Source organism: Nesoenas mayeri, assembly GCF_963082525.1.
Source record: "Nesoenas mayeri genome assembly, chromosome: 33".
Classification (NCBI taxonomy): domain Eukaryota; kingdom Metazoa; phylum Chordata; class Aves; order Columbiformes; family Columbidae; genus Nesoenas; species Nesoenas mayeri.
In genome coordinates this window covers 433185-451095 of record NC_137573.1, presented here as the reverse complement: position 1 = coordinate 451095, position 17911 = coordinate 433185, and the positions used below count along the sequence as shown (strand labels likewise).

General features: G+C 60.8%; 1 protein-coding gene across 1 annotated transcript; it reads right to left on the bottom strand.

The window, feature by feature from the left end:
• Positions 1 to 4147: 4147 nt before the first annotated feature.
• On the bottom strand, positions 4148 to 16220 carry MAG (myelin associated glycoprotein; the record flags this gene model as incomplete). Its single annotated transcript, XM_080361542.1, has 8 exons — positions 4148 to 4211; positions 4625 to 4721; positions 5751 to 5949; positions 7845 to 7981; positions 9742 to 10002; positions 11205 to 11501; positions 13281 to 13649; positions 16163 to 16220. 8 exons carry the CDS (start codon positions 16218 to 16220, stop codon positions 4148 to 4150), a joined length of 1482 nt encoding a protein of 493 aa, XP_080217668.1.
• Between the last annotated feature and the right edge of the window lie 1691 nt (positions 16221 to 17911).

Genomic DNA, 17911 nt, shown 5'->3' with positions numbered 1-17911 from the left:
AGCCCCCTATAGGAACTCAGGGGTCCCTGTAGGACCCAGATGAGCCCCTATAGAAATAGGGGGGAACCCTATAGGGACTGGAAGAGCCCCTATAGAACCGGAAAAGCCCCTATGGAGACCAGAAGAGCCCCTATAGGAATTGGATGGGCCCCTATAGGAACTGGGGGGGACCCTATAGAGGCTGGAATGGGTCCTATAGAAATGGGGGACACCCTATAGAGATCAAAAAAGCCCCTATAGAAACAGGGGGGACCCTATAGAACCCACAAGAGCCCCCTATAGGAACTCAGGGGTCCCTATAGGACCCAGATGAGCCCCTATAGAACCCAGATGAGCCCCTATAGAAATAGGGGGGAACCCTATAGGGACTGGAAGAGCCCCTATAGAACCAGAAAAGCCCCTATAGAGACCAGAAGAGCCCCCTATAGGAATTGGATGGGCCCCTATAGGAACTGGGGGGACCCTATAGAGGCTGGAATGGGTCCTATAGAAATGGGGGACACCCTATAGAGATCAAAAAAGCCCCTATAGAAACGGGGGGGACCCTATAGAACCCACAAGTGCCCCTTATAGGAACTCGGGGGTCCCTATAGGACCCAGATGAGCCCCTATAGAACCCAGATGAGCCCCTATAGAAATAGGGGGGAACCCTATAGGGACTGGAAGAGCCCCTATAGAACCAGAAAAGCCCCTATAGAGACCAGAAGAGCCCCCTATAGGAATTGGATGGGCCCCTATAGGAACTGGGGGGACCCTATAGAGGCTGGAATGGGTCCTATAGAAATGGGGGACACCCATATAGAGATCAAAAAAGCCCCTATAGAAACGGAGGGGACCCTATAGAACCCCACAAATGCCCCTTATAGGAACTCGGGGGTCCCTATAGGACCCAGATGAGCCCCTATAGAAATAGGGGGGGAACCCTATAGAGACTGGTAGAGCCCCTATAGAACCAGAAGAGCCCCTATAGGAATTGGATGGGCCCCTATAGGAGCTGGGGGGGACCCTATGGAGACCGGAACGGCCCCTATAGAAAGGGGGACGGACCCTATAGAATCCGGATGAGCCCCTATAGGAGCTGGGTGGACCCTATAGAAGCCAGCAGAGCCACTATAGAACCCAGATGAGTCCCCATACATACATAGAGCACCCTATAGAATCCGGAAGAGCCCCTATAGGAACACAAGGGGCCCTATAGGACCCAGCTGAGTCTCTATAGGACCTGGGGGGGGGATCCTATAGAAACCAGAACAGGCCCTATAGGCTCCAGACGAACCCCTATAGGAACAGGAGGGGCTCTATAGGACCCAGATGAGCCCCTATAAGAGCTGGGGGGGACCCTATAGAACCCGTAACAGCCCCTATAGAACCCATAGCAGCCCCTATAGGACCCAGACGAGCCCCTATAGAAACAGGAGGGGCTCTATAGGACCCAGCAGAGCCCCTATAGCGACCGGGGGGACCCTATGGCGCCCCCTATAGCACCTGACACAGCCCCTATAGGGCCCCCTATAGCACCCAGTAGAGCCCCTATAGGGGCTCCTATAAGTCCCCATAGCACCCAGGGGGCACCTATAGACCCCCCATATACATCCTGGGGGGGCCCTATAGACTCCTCCCCCACCCTGGAGCCCCGCCCCCTTCAGCCCCTCCCCCCACAGGTGGGCGTGGCCTCGGGAACTTCCGTTTATTGGGGGGTCAAAGGTCACGGGAGGTCATTAAGGGGGTTAATTAGTGGGGGGGTAATAAATAAATGTGGGGGTGGGGCCACGGGAGGCGGGGCCACAAGGGGGCGGGGCCAAAGCAACAGGAAGTGTGGCTGAGATGGAGGTGGGTGGGGCTTGGAATGTGGGCGGAGCCTCTTCCCATGTGGCCAATGGGGTGTGGGGGGGTGGGGCTCAGCAACCAATGGGCATGGCCAGAGCACCAGTGGGCGGAGCCTGAAGCCTCAATGGGCATTTCCATCAATGGGCGTTCCTATCAATGGGGGGCGGGGCCAGGAAGCTGTGGGCGTGGCCAGGGAGTGGTGGGCGTGGCCAGTGGGGCAGGACATAGCAACCAATGGGCGTGGCCAGAGCAACAGTGGGTGGAGCCTGAAGCCTCAATGGGCGTTTCCATCAATGGGCGTTCCCATCAATGGGGGGCGGGGCCAGGAGGTTGTGGGCGGGGCCAGGAGGTTGTGGGCGGGGCCAGGATGCGGTGGGCGTGGTCTTGGGGGTGGGCGTGGTCACTTGACGCGGATCTCGGCGTATTCGGGGGGGTCGTCGGGGGGTCCCCGGGTGGGTTTGGTGAGGGGGGGGAGGGGCAGGTTCAGGGGGGGTCCCCGACCCCTCCCCCACCCCCAGCGCCCAGCGCCCGACGGCTCCGCCCAACCAGCGGCGCTGGGGACAAAGGGGGGGGACAAGGGGTCACCCCATTGCCCCCAATGTCCCCATTGACCCCCAGTGTCCCCCCATTATCCCCCATTGACTCCAGTGTCCTCATTGACCCCCAGTGTCCCCATTGACCCCCAGTGTCCCCCCATTATCCCCCATTGACCCCAGTGTCTCCCCATTGACCCCAGTGTCCCCATTGACCCCAGTGTCCCCCCATTATTCCCCAGTGTCCCCATTGACCTCATGTCCCCCCATTATCCCCTATATAGCCCCATAACCCCATATGTCCCCATGTCCCCCCCTGTCCCCCCATTGTCCCCATTGACCCCAATGTCCCCCCATTATCCTCCAGTGTCCCCATTGACCCCAATGTCCTCCCATTATCCCCAATGTCCCCCCATTATCCCCTATACAGCCCCATATCCCCATATGTCCCCATGTCCCCCCCCGCCCCCCCATATCCCCACGTCCCCATTGACCCCAATGTCCCCCCATTATTCCCCAGTGTCCCCATATCCCCATGTCCCAAATGTCCACCCTGTCCCCCCATTGTCCCCATTGACCCCAATGTCTCCCCTTTATCCCCATTGTCCCCATTGACCCCAGTGTCCCCCGATTATCCCCCACTGTCCCCATTGACCCCAGTGTCCCCATTGACCCCAATGTCCCCCCATTATTCCCCATTGTCCCCATTGTCCCCCCACTGTCCCCATTGACCCCAGTGTCCCCATTGACCCCAATGTCTCCCCATTATCCCCATTGACCCCAATGTCCCCCCATTATCCCCCACTGTCCCCATATCCCCATGTCCCCATTGACCCCAATGTCCCCCCCATTATCCCCCATATGTCCCCATGTCCCCCCTGCCCCCTCATTGTCCCCATTGACCCCAATGTCCCCTCATTATTCCCCAGTGTCCCCATATCCCCATGTCCCAAATGTCCACCCTGTCCCCCCATTGTCCCCATTGACCCCAATGTCTCCCCTTTATCCCCCATATGTCCCCATATGTCCCCCCCTGCCCCCTCATATCCTCATGTCCCCATTGACCCCAATGTCCCCCCATTATCCCCATATCTTCATGTCCCATACATCCCCATGTTCCCCATTGTCCCCACTGCCCCCCATAACCCCATGTCCCCATTGACCCCCATATCCCCCCATTATCCCCCATATCCCCCCAAGTCCCTATGTCCCCATAACCCCCATGTCCCCCCATTATCCCCTATGTGTCCCCATATCCCCCTGCCCCTATGTCCCCCCATTATCTCCCATGTGTCCCCATGTCCCAAAGGTCCCCTTGTCCCCCCATTATTCCCCATATCCCCATGTCCCCCCATGTCCCCATAACCCCCATGTGTCCCCCCATTTCCCCCATTATCCCCCATATCGCCATGTACCAAATGTCCCCTCCATCCCCATATCCCCCCATGTCCCCCCATTGTCCCCATATCCCCATAACTCCCATGTGTTCCCATGTCCCCCCATCATCCCCATTGTCCCCATGTCCCCCCCATTATCCCCCATATCCCCCCATTACCCCCCAGGTGTCCCCCCATGTCCCCCCATTATCCCCCATATCCCCATGTACCAAATGTCCCCTCCATCCCCATATCCCCCCATGTCCCCCCATTGTCCCCATATCCCCATAACTCCCATGTGTCCCCATGTCCCCACATCCCCCCATGTCCCCAATGTCCCCATGTCCCCCCATATCCCCCCATTACCCCCCATATCCCCCCATTACCGGCAATGGGGGTCGCCCTTCATGTTCAGGTTCCGCCCCCCCCGGCCGGGGGTGGCACCGGGGTCACCTCTGGGCTTCCCGCCGCCTTCCTGCATCAGGTCAAAGGTCAAGGGTCACACGCTGACCTTTGACCCCACCCCATGCCTCAGTCCCCCCCCTCCCCACCCTAGGGGGGCGTGGCCAATTGGGGGGGCGGGGCCTCCATGTGGGCATGGCTGGGGTGTGGTCTCCTATGGGTGTGGTCCCAAGAGGGCGTGGCCTTGGGGGCGTGGCCTCGAGGGGGCGTGGTCTCCCGAGGGGGGGCGTGACCTCCCGAGGCGGGGGCGTGGCCTCTCCCATAGGATTTGGGCACCATTGGGTGTGTTCCCTTCCCATTGGCTGGGTTCCCCCCCAAACCCCCGGATGGCCCCGCCCCCCGTGGGTGTGGTCCCCCTAGTGGGCGTGTCCCCCCAGTGGGCGTGTCCCCCGGTGGGCGGGGCCAGCCCGGGGGGGCGTGTCTCACTTGCGGCGGCTCTGGCTGAGGTAGCAGACGAGGGCGATGACGATGGCGAAGGCGACGACGGCCCCAACCGGCCCCACCTTGGCCCAAACCAGCCCCCCTGGGGGGAAAATGGGGGGTCACGGGGGGCAATAACCCCCCTGAGGGGGCAATAACACCCCCCTGGGGTAATAAACCCTCCCCCCATAGGGGCTGGGAGGGGATTTGGGGGTGAAATCCCACCTTGATGGGGGCAAATAAACCCCGGGGCGGGGGGGATTATGCCCTGGGGGGGGTAAATGAAATAGTGGGGGGCAATTAGAGCCCCCCACTATGTGTGGGATTGAGGGTGGGACTTGCATGTGCCCCCCCCAAAAAATAGGGGGGAAATTGGGGGTGGGGGGGGGGGCAATTAACATGGCGGGGGGTAAATTAGTAATTTGGGGGCAATTAAGCCCCCCTAAGAGGTCAATGGGGCGTGGGAAAACCCTGGGAAAAATTCCCATGCCCTGCAAAGGGCTCAATGGGGCGTGGGAAAATCCCAGGAAGAATTCCCACGCCCTGCAAAAGGCTCAATGGGGCGTGGGAAAACTCTGGGAATAATTCCCACGCCCTGCAAAGGGCTCAATGGAGTGTGGGAAAATCCCACAAATAATTCCCACGGCCCGCAAAGGGCTCAATGGGCATGAGAAAAAGCCGGGAAGAATTCCCACGCCCCACCAAATGTTCAATGGGGCGTGGGAAAATCCCAGGAAGAATTCCCATGGCCCACAAAAGGCTCAATGGGGCATGGGAAAAGGCTGGGAAGAATTCCCATGCCCCATTGAGCATTTGGTGAGGCGTGGGAAAAGGCCGGGAAGAATTCCCACGCCCCACAAAGGGCTCAATGGAGTGTGGGAAAATCCCAGGAAGAATTCCCACGGCCCACCAAATGCTCAATGGGGCGTGGGAAAACCCTGGGGAAAATTCCCACGTCCTGTAAAGGGCTCAATGGAGTGTGGGAAAATCCCAGGAAGAATTCCCACGGCCCACCAAATGCTCAATGGGGCGTGGGAAAAGGCCGGGAAGAATTCCCACGCCTCATAACCGACCCCGGGGATGGGGGGGGGAGGGGGCGCCACCGTTCCCGCCAGCGTCACCGTCACCGTACCCGGGTGGTGGAATCGCAGCTGCTGCCGGACGCTCCCGTGGGGGTTGTGGGCGGAGCAAACGACGGCCAATCGGGGGTCGAGGGTCCCGCGGAGGGTCAGGACGCCGGTGACGGTGACGACGCCGGCGGCGCCGCGGCCGGGGGTGGTGACGGTGAAGTCGCGGTGGCCCTCGGTGACGGTGACGTTGCGCGACGGGAGCTCGAAGGTGACGGCGGGTTCGGGGGACGCCGAGGCCGAGCAGACGCATCGCGCCCCCTCCCCCCCCGGGGTGCAGCGCGACTCGGGCAGGAGGATGGGGGGGACTTTTTGGGGGAGGGGGGTGTCACTTTTGGGGGGGACACCCCCAAATGTCACCCCTATTTTAGTCACTAATAAGCACCATAGATAACCCATGACCCCCCCAGATAACCCCTTAGGGACCCCAATAAACCCCTTAGACCCCCATAGGGACCCCAATACCCCCCACAGACCCCCTTAGGGACCCCAATGACCCCCTTAGGGACCCCAATACCCCCCTTAAGGACCCAAATGCCCCCCTTAGACCCCCATAGGGACCCCAATACCCCCCTTAAGGACCCCAATACCCCCCATAGACCCCCTTAGGGACCCAAATGCCCCCCTTAGACCCCCATAGGGACCCCAATACACCCATTAGGGACTCCATAGACCCCCTTAGGGACCCTGGAGACCCCCATAGACCCCCCTTAGGAACTCCATAGACCCCCATAGGGACTCCATAGACCCCCATAGGGACCCCATAGACCCCCAATAACCCCCATAGACTCCCTTAGGGACCCCATAGACCCCCTTAGGAACCCCAATACCCCCCATAGACCCCCTTAGGAAACCCAATACCCCCCATAGACTCCCTTAGGGACCCCAATACCCCCATTAGGGACTCCAATACCCCCATTAGGGACTCCATAGACCCCCTTAGAGACCCCAATACCTCCCTTAGACCCCCTTAGGGACCCCAATACCCCCCTTAGGGACTCCAATACCCCCCATAGACCCCCTTAGGGACCCCAATACCCCCCTTAAACCCCCTTAGGGACCCCTTAGACCCCCATAGGACCCCCTTAAGGACGCAAATCCCCCCCTTAGACCCCCTTAGGGACCCCAATACCCCCCTTAAACCCCCTTAGGGACCCCATAGACCCCCATACGGACCCCTTAAGGACCCAAATGCCCCCCATAGACCCCCTTAGGGACCCCAATACCCCCCTTAGACACCCCATAGACCCCCATAGACCCCCATTAGGGACCCCAATACCCCCCTTAGGGACTCCATAGACCCCCATAGGGACCCCATAGACCCCCAATAACCCCCATAGACTCCCTTAGGGACCCCAATACCCCCATTAGGGACCCCAATACCCCCTTAGGGACCCCATAGACCCCCATAGGGACCCCATAGACCCCCATTAGGGACCCCAATACCCCCCTTAGGGACTCCATAGACCCCCATAGGGACCCCATAGACCCCCAATAACCCCCATAGACTCCCTTAGGGACCCCAATACCCCCATTAGGGACCCCAATACCCCCTTAGGGACCCCATAGACCCCCATAGGGACCCCATAGACCCCCATTAGGGACCCCAATACCCCCCTTAGGGACTCCATAGACCCCCATAGGGACCCCATAGACCCCCAATAACCCCCATAGACTCCCTTAGGGACCCCATAGACCCCCTTAGGAACCCCAATACCCCCCATAGACCCCCTTAGGAAACCCAATACCCCCCATAGACTCCCTTAGGGACCCCAATACCCCCATTAGGGACCCCAATACCCCCTTAGGGACCCCATAGACCCCCATAGACACCCCAATACCCCCCCATAGGGACCACAATACCCCCCTTAAACCCCCTTAGGGACCTCAATACCCCCCTTAGGCACCCCATAGACCCCCATAGACACCCCACAGACCCCCATAGGCACCCCATAGGCACTCCCCCCCGACTCACACTGCACGCTGACATTGAAGACGCGGCTGCTCTGGCCGTGCTGGTTCTCGGCGCGGCACAGATACTCCCCCCCGTCCTCGGGCCGCGCCGCCCCCAAGGTCAAGGTCACCTGGGGCTCGTACACGGCCACGGCCAACAGGCGGCGCCCCCGCGACACCGACACGATGGGCAGCGGGTGCGCCGAGGCGCCGCAGGTCAAGGTCAAGGGCTCCCCGGCCACGACCCACAGGGTCCCGTTCAGCGTGGGGGGGCGGGGGGCGTCTGGGGGGAGAGGGGAGAGAGTCAGGGGGGACCCAGGAGTTCGGGAGGGACCCAGGAGTTCGGGAGGGACCCAGGAGTTCGGGAACTAATGGTTTAGCAGGGGGACCCAGGAGTTCGGGAGCTAATGCTTTAGGGGGGACCCAGGAGTTCGGGAGGGACCCAGGAGTTTGGGAACAAAAGGTTTAGGGGGGGGGACCCAGGAGTTCGGGGGGACCCAGGAGATCGGGGGTAACATGGGTTTGGGGGACCCAGGAGTTCAGGGGGGACCCAGGAGTTCGGGGGTAACATGGGTTTGGGGGACCCAGGAGTTTGGGGGGACCCAGGAGTTCGGGAGGGACCCAGGAGTTCGGGAACTAATAGTTTAGGGGGGACCTAGGAGTTCGGGAGGGACCCAGGAGTTCGGGGGGACCCAGGAGTTCAGGGGCTCCCCGGCCACGACCCACAGGGTCCCGTTCAGCGTGGGGGGGCGGGGGGCGTCTGGGGGGAGGGGAGAGAGAGGGGGTCAGGGGGGGACCCAGGAGTTCGGGGGGACCCAGGAGTTCGGGAGGGACCCAGGAGTTCGGGGGTAACATGGGTTTGGGGGACCCAGGAGTTTGGGAGGGACCCAGGAGTGCCCCAAGAAGGGACCCAGGCATGCCCCAAAAGGGACCCAGGAGTGCCCCCTAGAGAAGGGACCCAGGCATGCCCCAAGAAGGGACCCAGGAGTGTCCCAAAAGGGGATCCCCCCAACAACTGGACTCAGGAGTACCCTCTGGACAAGGGACCCAGGCATGCCCCAAAAGGGACCCAGGAGTACCCCAGGAGTATCCCTGGACAAGGGACCCAGGCATGCCCCAAGAAGGAACGCAGGCATGCCCCAAGAAGGGACCCAGGCATGCCCCCTAAAGAAGGGACCCAGGAGTGCCCCAAAAGGGGATCCCCCCAACAACTGGACTCAGGAGTACCCTCTGGACAAGGGACCCAGGCATGCCCCAAAAGGGACCCAGGAGTACCCCAGGAGTATCCCTGGACAAGGCACCCAGGCATGCCCCAAGAAGGGACCCAGGAGTGCCCCCAGCCAAGGGAACCAGGAGTGCCCCCAGCCAAGGGACCCAGGCATGCCCCAAATGGGACCCAGGAGTATCTGCTAGAGAAGGAACCCAGGAGTGCCCCAAGAAGTGATCCCCCAACAACTGGACCCAGGAGTATCCCTGGACAAGGGACCCAGGCATGCCCCAAGAAGGAACGCAGGCATGCCCCAAGAAAGGACCCAGGCATGCCCCCTAAAGAAGAGACCCAGGAGTGCCCCAAAAGGGGATCCCCCCAACAACTGGACTCAGGAGTACCCTCTGGACAAGGGACCCAGGCATGCCCCAAAAGGGACCCAGGAGTACCCCCCAGCCAAGGGACCCAGGCATGCCCCAAATGGGACCCAGGCATGCCCCAAAGGGGGATTCCCCCCACAACCAGACCCAAGAGTGTACCCTGGATAAGGGACCCAGGCATTCCCCAAAAGGGACCCAGGAGTGCCCCAGCCAAGGGACCCAGGCATGCCCCAAGAAGGGAACCCAGGAGTGCCCCCTAGAGAAGGGACCCAGGAGTGTCTCCTGGAGAAGGGACCCAGGAGTGTCTCCTGGAGAAGGGACCCAGGCATGCCCCAAGAAGGGACCCAGGCATGCCCCAAAGGGGGGTTCCCCCAGCAACCAGACCCAGGAGTACCCTCTGGAGAAGGGACCCAGGCATGCCCCAAAAGGGACCCAGGCATGCCCCCCGGTGCTCACAGGCCACGTGCAGCTCCACGCTGCGGTTGTGGCGGCCGTGCCGGTTCTCGGCCACGCAGCTGTAGGTCCCGGCGTCGTCCGGCTGTACCCGCGGCAGCAACAGGCGCAGCGCGGCGGCCGACGGCTCCTCCTGCAGCACCGCGGGGCCGCGGAACCACGCGAGCAGGGGGGGCGGCCGCCCCTCGGCCTCGCAGCTCAGCACCACCGCGGAGCCCTCCAGCACCTCCCCCGGGCCCGAGACGGATAGGACCTGCGGCTCGTCTGTGGGGGGAAAGGGACCCAGGAGTTCGGGGGGGACCCAGGAGTTCGGGAGGGAGACAGGGGTTTGGGGATATAGGGGTTGGGGGACCTAGGAGTTCGGGGAGGGACCCAGGAGTTCAGGGAGGGACCCAGGAGTTCGGGGGGGACCCAGGAGTTCCCCAAAGGACCCAGGAGTTTGGGGATATAGGGGTTTGGGGGGATACAGGAGGTTGGAGGGACCCAGGAGTTCGGGGGGGACCCAGGAGTTCGGGAGGGGACCCAGGAGTTCGGGGAGAGACCCAGGTGTCTGGGAGGGGACCCAGGCGTCCGGGAGGGGACTCAAGTGCTCAGGAAGGACCCAGGCGTTCCCCAGGGACCCAGGAGTCCAGGAGGGACTCAGATGTCTGGGAGGGGACCCAGGCGTTCCCCAGGGACCCAGGCGTTCGGGAGGGGACCCCGGAGTGCCCCAGGGACCCAGGCGCTCGGGAGGGACCCAGGCGCTCGGGAGGGACCCAGGAGTCCTGAAGGGACCCAGGCGTCCGGGACTGACTCAGATGTCTGGGAGGGGACCCAGGCGTTCAGGAGGGACCCAGGCGTTCGGGAGGGGACCCAGGCATTCGGGAGGGGACCCAGGCATTCGGGAGGGGACTCGAGCTCAGGAGGGACCCAGGCGTTCGGGAGGGACCCAGGCGTTCGGGAAGGGACTCAAGAGCTCAGGAGGAACCCAGGCGTTCAGGAAGGGACCCAGGAGTGCCCCAGGGACCCAGGCGTTCGGGAGGGACCCAGGAGTGCCCCAGGGACCCAGGCGTTCGGGAGGGACCCAGGAGCTCAGGAGGGACCCCGGAGTGCCCCAGGGACCCAGGAGTTCCCCGGGGACCCAGGCGTCCGGGAGGGACCCAGGCGTCCGGGACTGACTCAGATGTCTGGGAAGGGACCCAGGAGTCCGGGAGGGACCCAGGAGTGCCCCAGGGACCCAGGCGTTCGGGAGGGACACAGATGTCTGGGAGGGGACTCAGGAGCTCAGGAGGGACCCAGGCGTTCGGGAGGGACCCAGGCGTTCCCCAGGGACCCAGGCGTCCGGGAGGGACCCAGGCGTTCGGGGAGGGACCCAGGAGCTCAGGAGGGACCCCGGAGTGCCCCAGGGACCCAGGCGTTCGGGAGGGGACCCAGGAGTGCCCCAGGGACCCAGGCGTCCGGGAGGGACCCAGGCGTCCGGCGCTCACACTGCACGTCCAGCGTGGCGTTGGCGGCCCAGCCCAGGGTCCCGTTTCCCGCCGTGACGCGGCACGTGACCCGCGCCCCCCCGTGGCGGCGGCGCGGCCGGAAGCGCAGCACGGACCACACGCTGGCCGCTCCGTCCTCGTCGCGGCGCCGCTCCCGGGCGGAACCTTCGAGCAGCTCCTCGGCCCCTTCCCAGCTGAGCCGCGGGCGCCACTCGGGGCAGTTATCGGGGACACGGCACTCGAGTTCCGCCTCCGTGCCCGCCACCAGCTCCGCGGGGACGGACAGGGCGGGGCCATCTGGGGGGGGGGGTGGGGAGAGGGGGTGAGGGACCCAGGAGTGCCCCAGGGAGGGACCCAGGAGTGCCCCAACGGACCCAGGAGTGCCCCAACGGACCCAGGAGTCCGGGATGCCATTCACATAGGGACCCAGGAGTGCCCCAGGGACGAGTTCAGGAGGGACCCAGGAGTGCCCCAGGGATGCCATTCTCATAGGGACCCAGGAGTGCCCCAGGGAGGGACCCAGGAGTGCCCCAAGGGACACGGGAGGGACCCAGGAGTGCCCCAGGGACACGGGAGTTCTGAGAGGGACCCAGGAGTGCCCCAGGAAGGACCCAGGAGTGCCCCAAGGGAGGGACCCAGGAGTCCGGGATGCCATTCACATAGGGACCCAGGAGTGCCTCAGGGACCCAGGAGTGCCCCACGGAGGGACCCAGGAGTGCCCCACGGAGGGACCCAGGAGTGCCCCACGGAGGGACCCAGGAGTGCCCCGGGGACCAGCTCCGCGGGGACGGACAGGGCGGGGCCATTTGGGGGGGGGGGGGGAGAGGGGGTGAGGGACCCAGGAGTGCCCCAGGGATGCCATTCACATAGGGACCCAGGAGTGCCCCAGGAGTTCAGGAGGGACCCAGGAGTGCCCCAGGGATGCCATTCTCATAGGGACCCAGGAGTGCCCCAGGGAGGGACCCAGGAGTGCCCCAAGGGACCCAGGAGGGACCCAGGGAGGGACCCAGGAGTGCCCCAGGGACGGACCCAGGCATTCGGGACCCCATCCTGAAAAGGGACCCAGGCGTCCGGGTGACTTCCCAACCCCCATAAAAATGGACCCAGGCGTCCGGGAGCCCCAAAATTGGACCCAGGTGTCCGGGACACCCTCCTGAACTCCCTAAAAAGGGACCCAGGCGTCCGGGACCCCATCCTGAAAAGGGACCCAGGCGTCCGGGCGCCCTTCTAACCTCCCTAAAAAGGGACCCAGGCGTCCGGGTGATTTCCCATCCCCCGTAAAAAGGGACCCAGGCATCCGGGAGCCCCAAAATTGGACCCAGGCGTCCGGGACCACCTCCTGAAAAGGGACCCAGGCGTCCGGGACTCTCCCCTCAACTCCCATAAAAAGGGACCCAGGCGTCCGGGTGCCCTTCTAACCCCCATAAAAAGGGACCCAGGCGTCCGGGAGCCCCAAAATTGGACCCAGGTGTCCGGGACCACCTCCTGAAAAGGGACCCAGGCGTCCGGGACTCTCTCTGCAATTCTCATAAAAAGGGACCCAGGCGTCCGGGTGCCCTTCTAAGCCCTGTAAAAAGGGACCCAGGCGTCCGGGAGCCCCAAAATTGGACCCAGGCGTCCGGGACCACCTCCTGAAAAGGGACCCAGGCGTCCGGGACTCTCTCTGCAATTCTCATAAAAAGGGACCCAGGCGTCCGGGTAACTTCCCACCTCCCGTAAAAAGGGACCCAGGCATCCGGGAGCCCCAAAATTGGACCCAGGCGTCCGGGACCACCTCCTGAAAAGGGACCCAGGCGTCCGGGACTCTCCCCTCAACTCCCATAAAAAGGGACCCAGGCGTCCGGGTGCCCTTCTAACCCCCATAAAAAGGGACCCAGGCGTCCGGGAGCCCCAAAATTGGACCCAGGTGTCCGGGACCACCTCCTGAAAAGGGACCCAGGCGTCCGGGACTCTCTCTGCAATTCTCATAAAAAGGGACCCAGGCGTCCGGGTGCCCTTCTAAGCCCTGTAAAAAGGGACCCAGGCGTCCGGGAGCCCCCAAATTGGACCCAGGCGTCCGGGCCCCCCCAAACTCACCCCACACGTCCAACTCGGTGTGTTCGGAGAAGCTGAACTGGTTGTAACCCCCTAAATCCCCCCGGAAATAGTATTTCCCGGCCAGCTCGGGGCCGAGCGGCCGCAGCTCCAGGGAACAGTCGCCCAGCGCCGGGTCCCCCACCAGCTGCGCGCGCCCCGAAAACGACTCGTGCACGCGGCCCCCCCGCGACCGAGCCACCACCGGGGGGTAGTTTTTGGGGTACGGGCTCCCGAAGAACCAGAGGCCGTGGATGCTGGGGGGACGCAGCTCCTCGGGGAACGAGAAGCGGCAGCGGATGGAGACGCAGGAGCCCGAGAGGCCAGAGATGGACGGGGGGAGCCAGGCGGCCCAGGGGCCCCCGAATGAGCCTGGAATGGGGGGGTATGGGGGGTTATAATGGGGTTTGGGGGGGTTATTGGGTCTTATAATGGGGTTTGGAGGAGCTATGGGGGCTTATAATGGGGATATGGGGGGTCTAGGGGGGCTTATAGTGGGGTTTGGAGGAGCTATGGGGTCCAATAATGGGATATGGGGGCTCTTATAATATGGTTGAGAGGTCTATGGAGACTCATAATGGGGTTCTGGGGGTCTATGGGGTCTTATAGTGGGGATATGGGGGTCTATGGGGGCTTATAGTGGGGATATGGGGGTCTATGGGGGCTTATAGTGGGGTATGGAGGAGCTATGGGGTCTAATAATGGGATAAGGGGGTTCTCATAATACGGTTGAGGGGTCTATGGAGACTCATAATGGGGTTCTGGGGGCCCTATGGGGTCTTATAGTGGGGATATGGGGGTCTATGGGGTCTCATAATGGGGTTTGGAGGAGCTATGGGGTCTAATAATGGGGATATGGGGGGTCTCATAATGGGGTTGGGGGGGTCTATGGGGGCTTATGATGGGGATATGGGGGGTCTATGGGGGCTTATGATGGGGATATGGGGGGTCTATGGGGTCTAATAATGGGGATATGGGGGGTCTCATAATGGGGTTGGGGGGGTCTATGGGGGCTTATGATGGGGATATGGGGGGTCTATGGGGGCTTATAGTGGGATATGGAGGAGCTATGGGGTCTCATAATGGGGTTCTATGGGGTCTATCAGTGTGGTTCTGGGGGTCTATGGGGTCTCATAATGGTGCTCTAGGGGGTCTATGGGGTCTCATAATGGGGTTCTGGGGATCTATGGGGTCTAATAGTGGGGTATGGAGGAGCTATGGAGTCTAATACCGGGGATATAGGGGGTCTAATAATGGGGTTCTGGGGGTCTATGGGGTCTCATAATGGGGTTTGGAGGACCTATGGGGCCTCTTAATGGAGATACGGGGGGTCTATGGGGTCTCATAATGGGGATATGGGGTTCAATGAACAGGGTTCTGGGGGTCTATGGGGTCTCATAATGGGGTTGGGGGGGTCTATGGGGTCTCATAATGGGGTTCTGGGGGTCTATGGGGTCTCATAATGGGGATATGGGGTTCAATGAACAGGGTTCTGGGGGTCTATGGGGTCTCATAATGGGGTTGGGAGGGTCTATGGGGTGTCATAATGGGGATATGGGGGGTCTATCAATGGGGTTCTGGGGGTCTATTTGGTCTCATAATGGGGTTTGGAGGAGCTATGGGGCCTCTTAATGGGGATATGGGGGGTCTATGGGGTCTCATAATGGGGATATGGGGTTCAATGAACAGGGTTCTGGGGGTCTATGGGGTCTCATAATGGGGATATGGGGTTCAATGACCAGGGTTCTGGGGGTCTATGGGGTCTCATAGTGGGGATATGGGGGTCTATGGGGTCCAATAATGGGGCTCTGGGGGATCTAATAATGGGACTCTGAGGGTCTATGGGGTCTTATAATGGGGATATGGGGGTCTATGGGATTTTATAATGGGGTTTTGGGGATCTATGGGGTCTCATAATGGGGTTTGGAGGAGCTATGGGGCCTCATAATGGGGATATGGGGGTCTAATAATGGGGTTGGGGGGGTCTATGGAGACTCATAATGGGGTTCTGGGGGTCTATGGGGTCTTATGATGGGGATATGGGGGTCTATGGGGGCTTATGATGGGGATATGGGGGTCTATGGGGGCTTATAATTGGGTTTTATTGGGTCTATCAATGGAGTTCTGGGGGTCTATGGGGTCTTATAATGGGGTTTGGGGGGTCTATGGGGTCTTATAATGGGATATGGGGTTCAATAAACAGGGTTATAGAGGGCTATGGGGTCTTATAATGGGGCTCTAGGGGGTCTATGGGGTCTCATAATGGGATTCTGGGGGTCTATGGGGTCTCATAATGGGGATATGGGGAGTCTATCAAAGGGGTTCTGGGGGTCTATGGGGGCTTATGATGGGGATATGGGGATCTATGGGGTCTCATAATGGGGATATGGGGGTCTATGGGATCTATCAATGGGGTTCTGAGGGGTCTATAAAGAGGGTTCTGGGGGGTCTATGGGGTCTCATAATGGGGATATGGGGTTCAATGAACAGGGTTCTGGGGGTCTATGGGGTCTCATAATGGGATTCTGGGGGTTTATGGGGTCTCATAATGGGGTTTGGGGTCTATAGGTCTATCAATGGGGTTTGGGGGGTCTATGGGGCCCAGTATAGGCCAGTATGGCCCAGTATAACCCAGTTCCCTCCCAGTCCCCCCCAGTCCATCCCAGTCCCTCCTAGTCCCCCCCAGTCCATCCCAGTCCCATCTCAGTCCTCCCCAGTCCCTCCCAGTCCCATCCCGTTCCATCCCAGTATAACCCAGTTCCCTCCCAGTCCCCCCCAGTCCATCCCAGTCCCATCTCAGTCCTCCCCAGTCCCTCCCAGTCCCTCCCAGTCCCATCCTGTTCCATCCCAGTATAAACCAGTTCCCTCCCAGTCCCTCCCAGTACCTGGGGGCAGCGTCACCAGCAGCACCAAACTGGGGAGGGCGGCGACCAGCGGGGCCATAACGGTACTGGGGGGACACAGTGACACCAGTGTCACCAGTATGGCCAGTATGACACCAGTATGGCACCAGTATGACATCAGTGACCCCTCCCAGTATCACCAGTAAGACACCAGTATGACACCAGTGACCCCTCCCAGTATCACCAGTGTGACACCAGTAACCCCTCCCAGTATCACCAGTGTGACACCAGTATCACCAGTGACCCCTCCCAGTATCACCAGTGACCCCTCCCAGTATCACCAGTGTGACACCAGTATGACCAGTGTGACACCAGTATGATACCAGTGACCCCTCCCAGTATGACACCAGTGTGACACCAGTGTCACCAGTGACCCCTCCCAGTATCACCAGTGTGACACCAGTATGACACCAGTATGACCAGTGACCCCTCCTAGTATCACCAGTAAGACACCAGTATGACACCAGTGACCCCTCCCAGTATCACCAGTGTGACACCAGTATCACCAGTATGACACCAGTGACCCCTCCCAGTATCACCAGTGTGACACCAGTATCACCAGTATGACACCAGTGACCCCTCCCAGTATCACCAGTGTGACATCAGTATCACCAGTATGACAACAGTGAGCCCTCCCAGTATCACCAGTGTGACACCAGTATGACACCAGTATCACCACTATGACACCAGTATGATACCGGTGACCCCTCCCAGTATCACCAGTAAGACACCAGTATGACACCAGTGACCCCTCCCAGTATCACCAGTGTGACACCAGTATGACACCAGTATCACCAGTGTGACACCAGTGTGACACCAGTATGGCACCAGTATGGCACCAGTGAGCCCTCCCAGTATCACCAGTGTGACACCAGTATGATACCAGTGACCCCTCCCAGTATCACCAGTGTGACACCAGTGACCTCTCCCAGTATCACCAGTGTGACACCAGTATCACCAGTATGACACCAGTATGATACCAGTGAGCCCTCCCAGTATCACCAGTGTGACACCAGTGTGACACCAGTATGACACCAGTATGACACCAGTGACCCCTCCCAGTATGACACCAGTATCACCAGTATGACACCAGTGAACCCTCCCAGTATCACCAGTATAATACCAGTATTACCAGTGTGACACCAGTATGACACCTGTATCCCCAGTATGACACCAGTATGACACCAGTGTGACACCAGTGACTCCTCCCAGTATCACCAGTATGACACCAGTATGATACCAGTGGCCCTTTCCAGTATCACCAGTAAGACACCAGTATGACACCAGTGACCCCTCCCAGTATCACCAGTGTGACACCAGTGTCACCAGTATGATACCAGTGAACCCTCCCAGTATCACCAGTATGACACCAGTATGACACCAGTGTCCCCGTTGTCCCTTCCCAGTATCCCCAGTGTCCCCTCCCAGTGTCCCCAGTGTCCCCTCCCAGTATAACCAGTATCCCCAGTGTCCCCAATGTCCCCTCCCAGTGTCCCCTATGTTCCTTCCCAGTACATCCCAGTATACCCCAGTGTCCCCTCCCAGTATCCCCCAATGTCCCCTCCCAGTATAACCAGTGTCCCCAGTGTCCCCTCCCAGTATCCCCAGTGTCCCCTCCCAGTATAACCAGTGTCCCCAGTGTCCCCTCCCAGTGTCCCCAGTGTCCCCTCCCAGTATAACCAGTATCCCCAGTGTCCACTCCCAGTGTCCCCTCCCAGTATAACCAGTGTC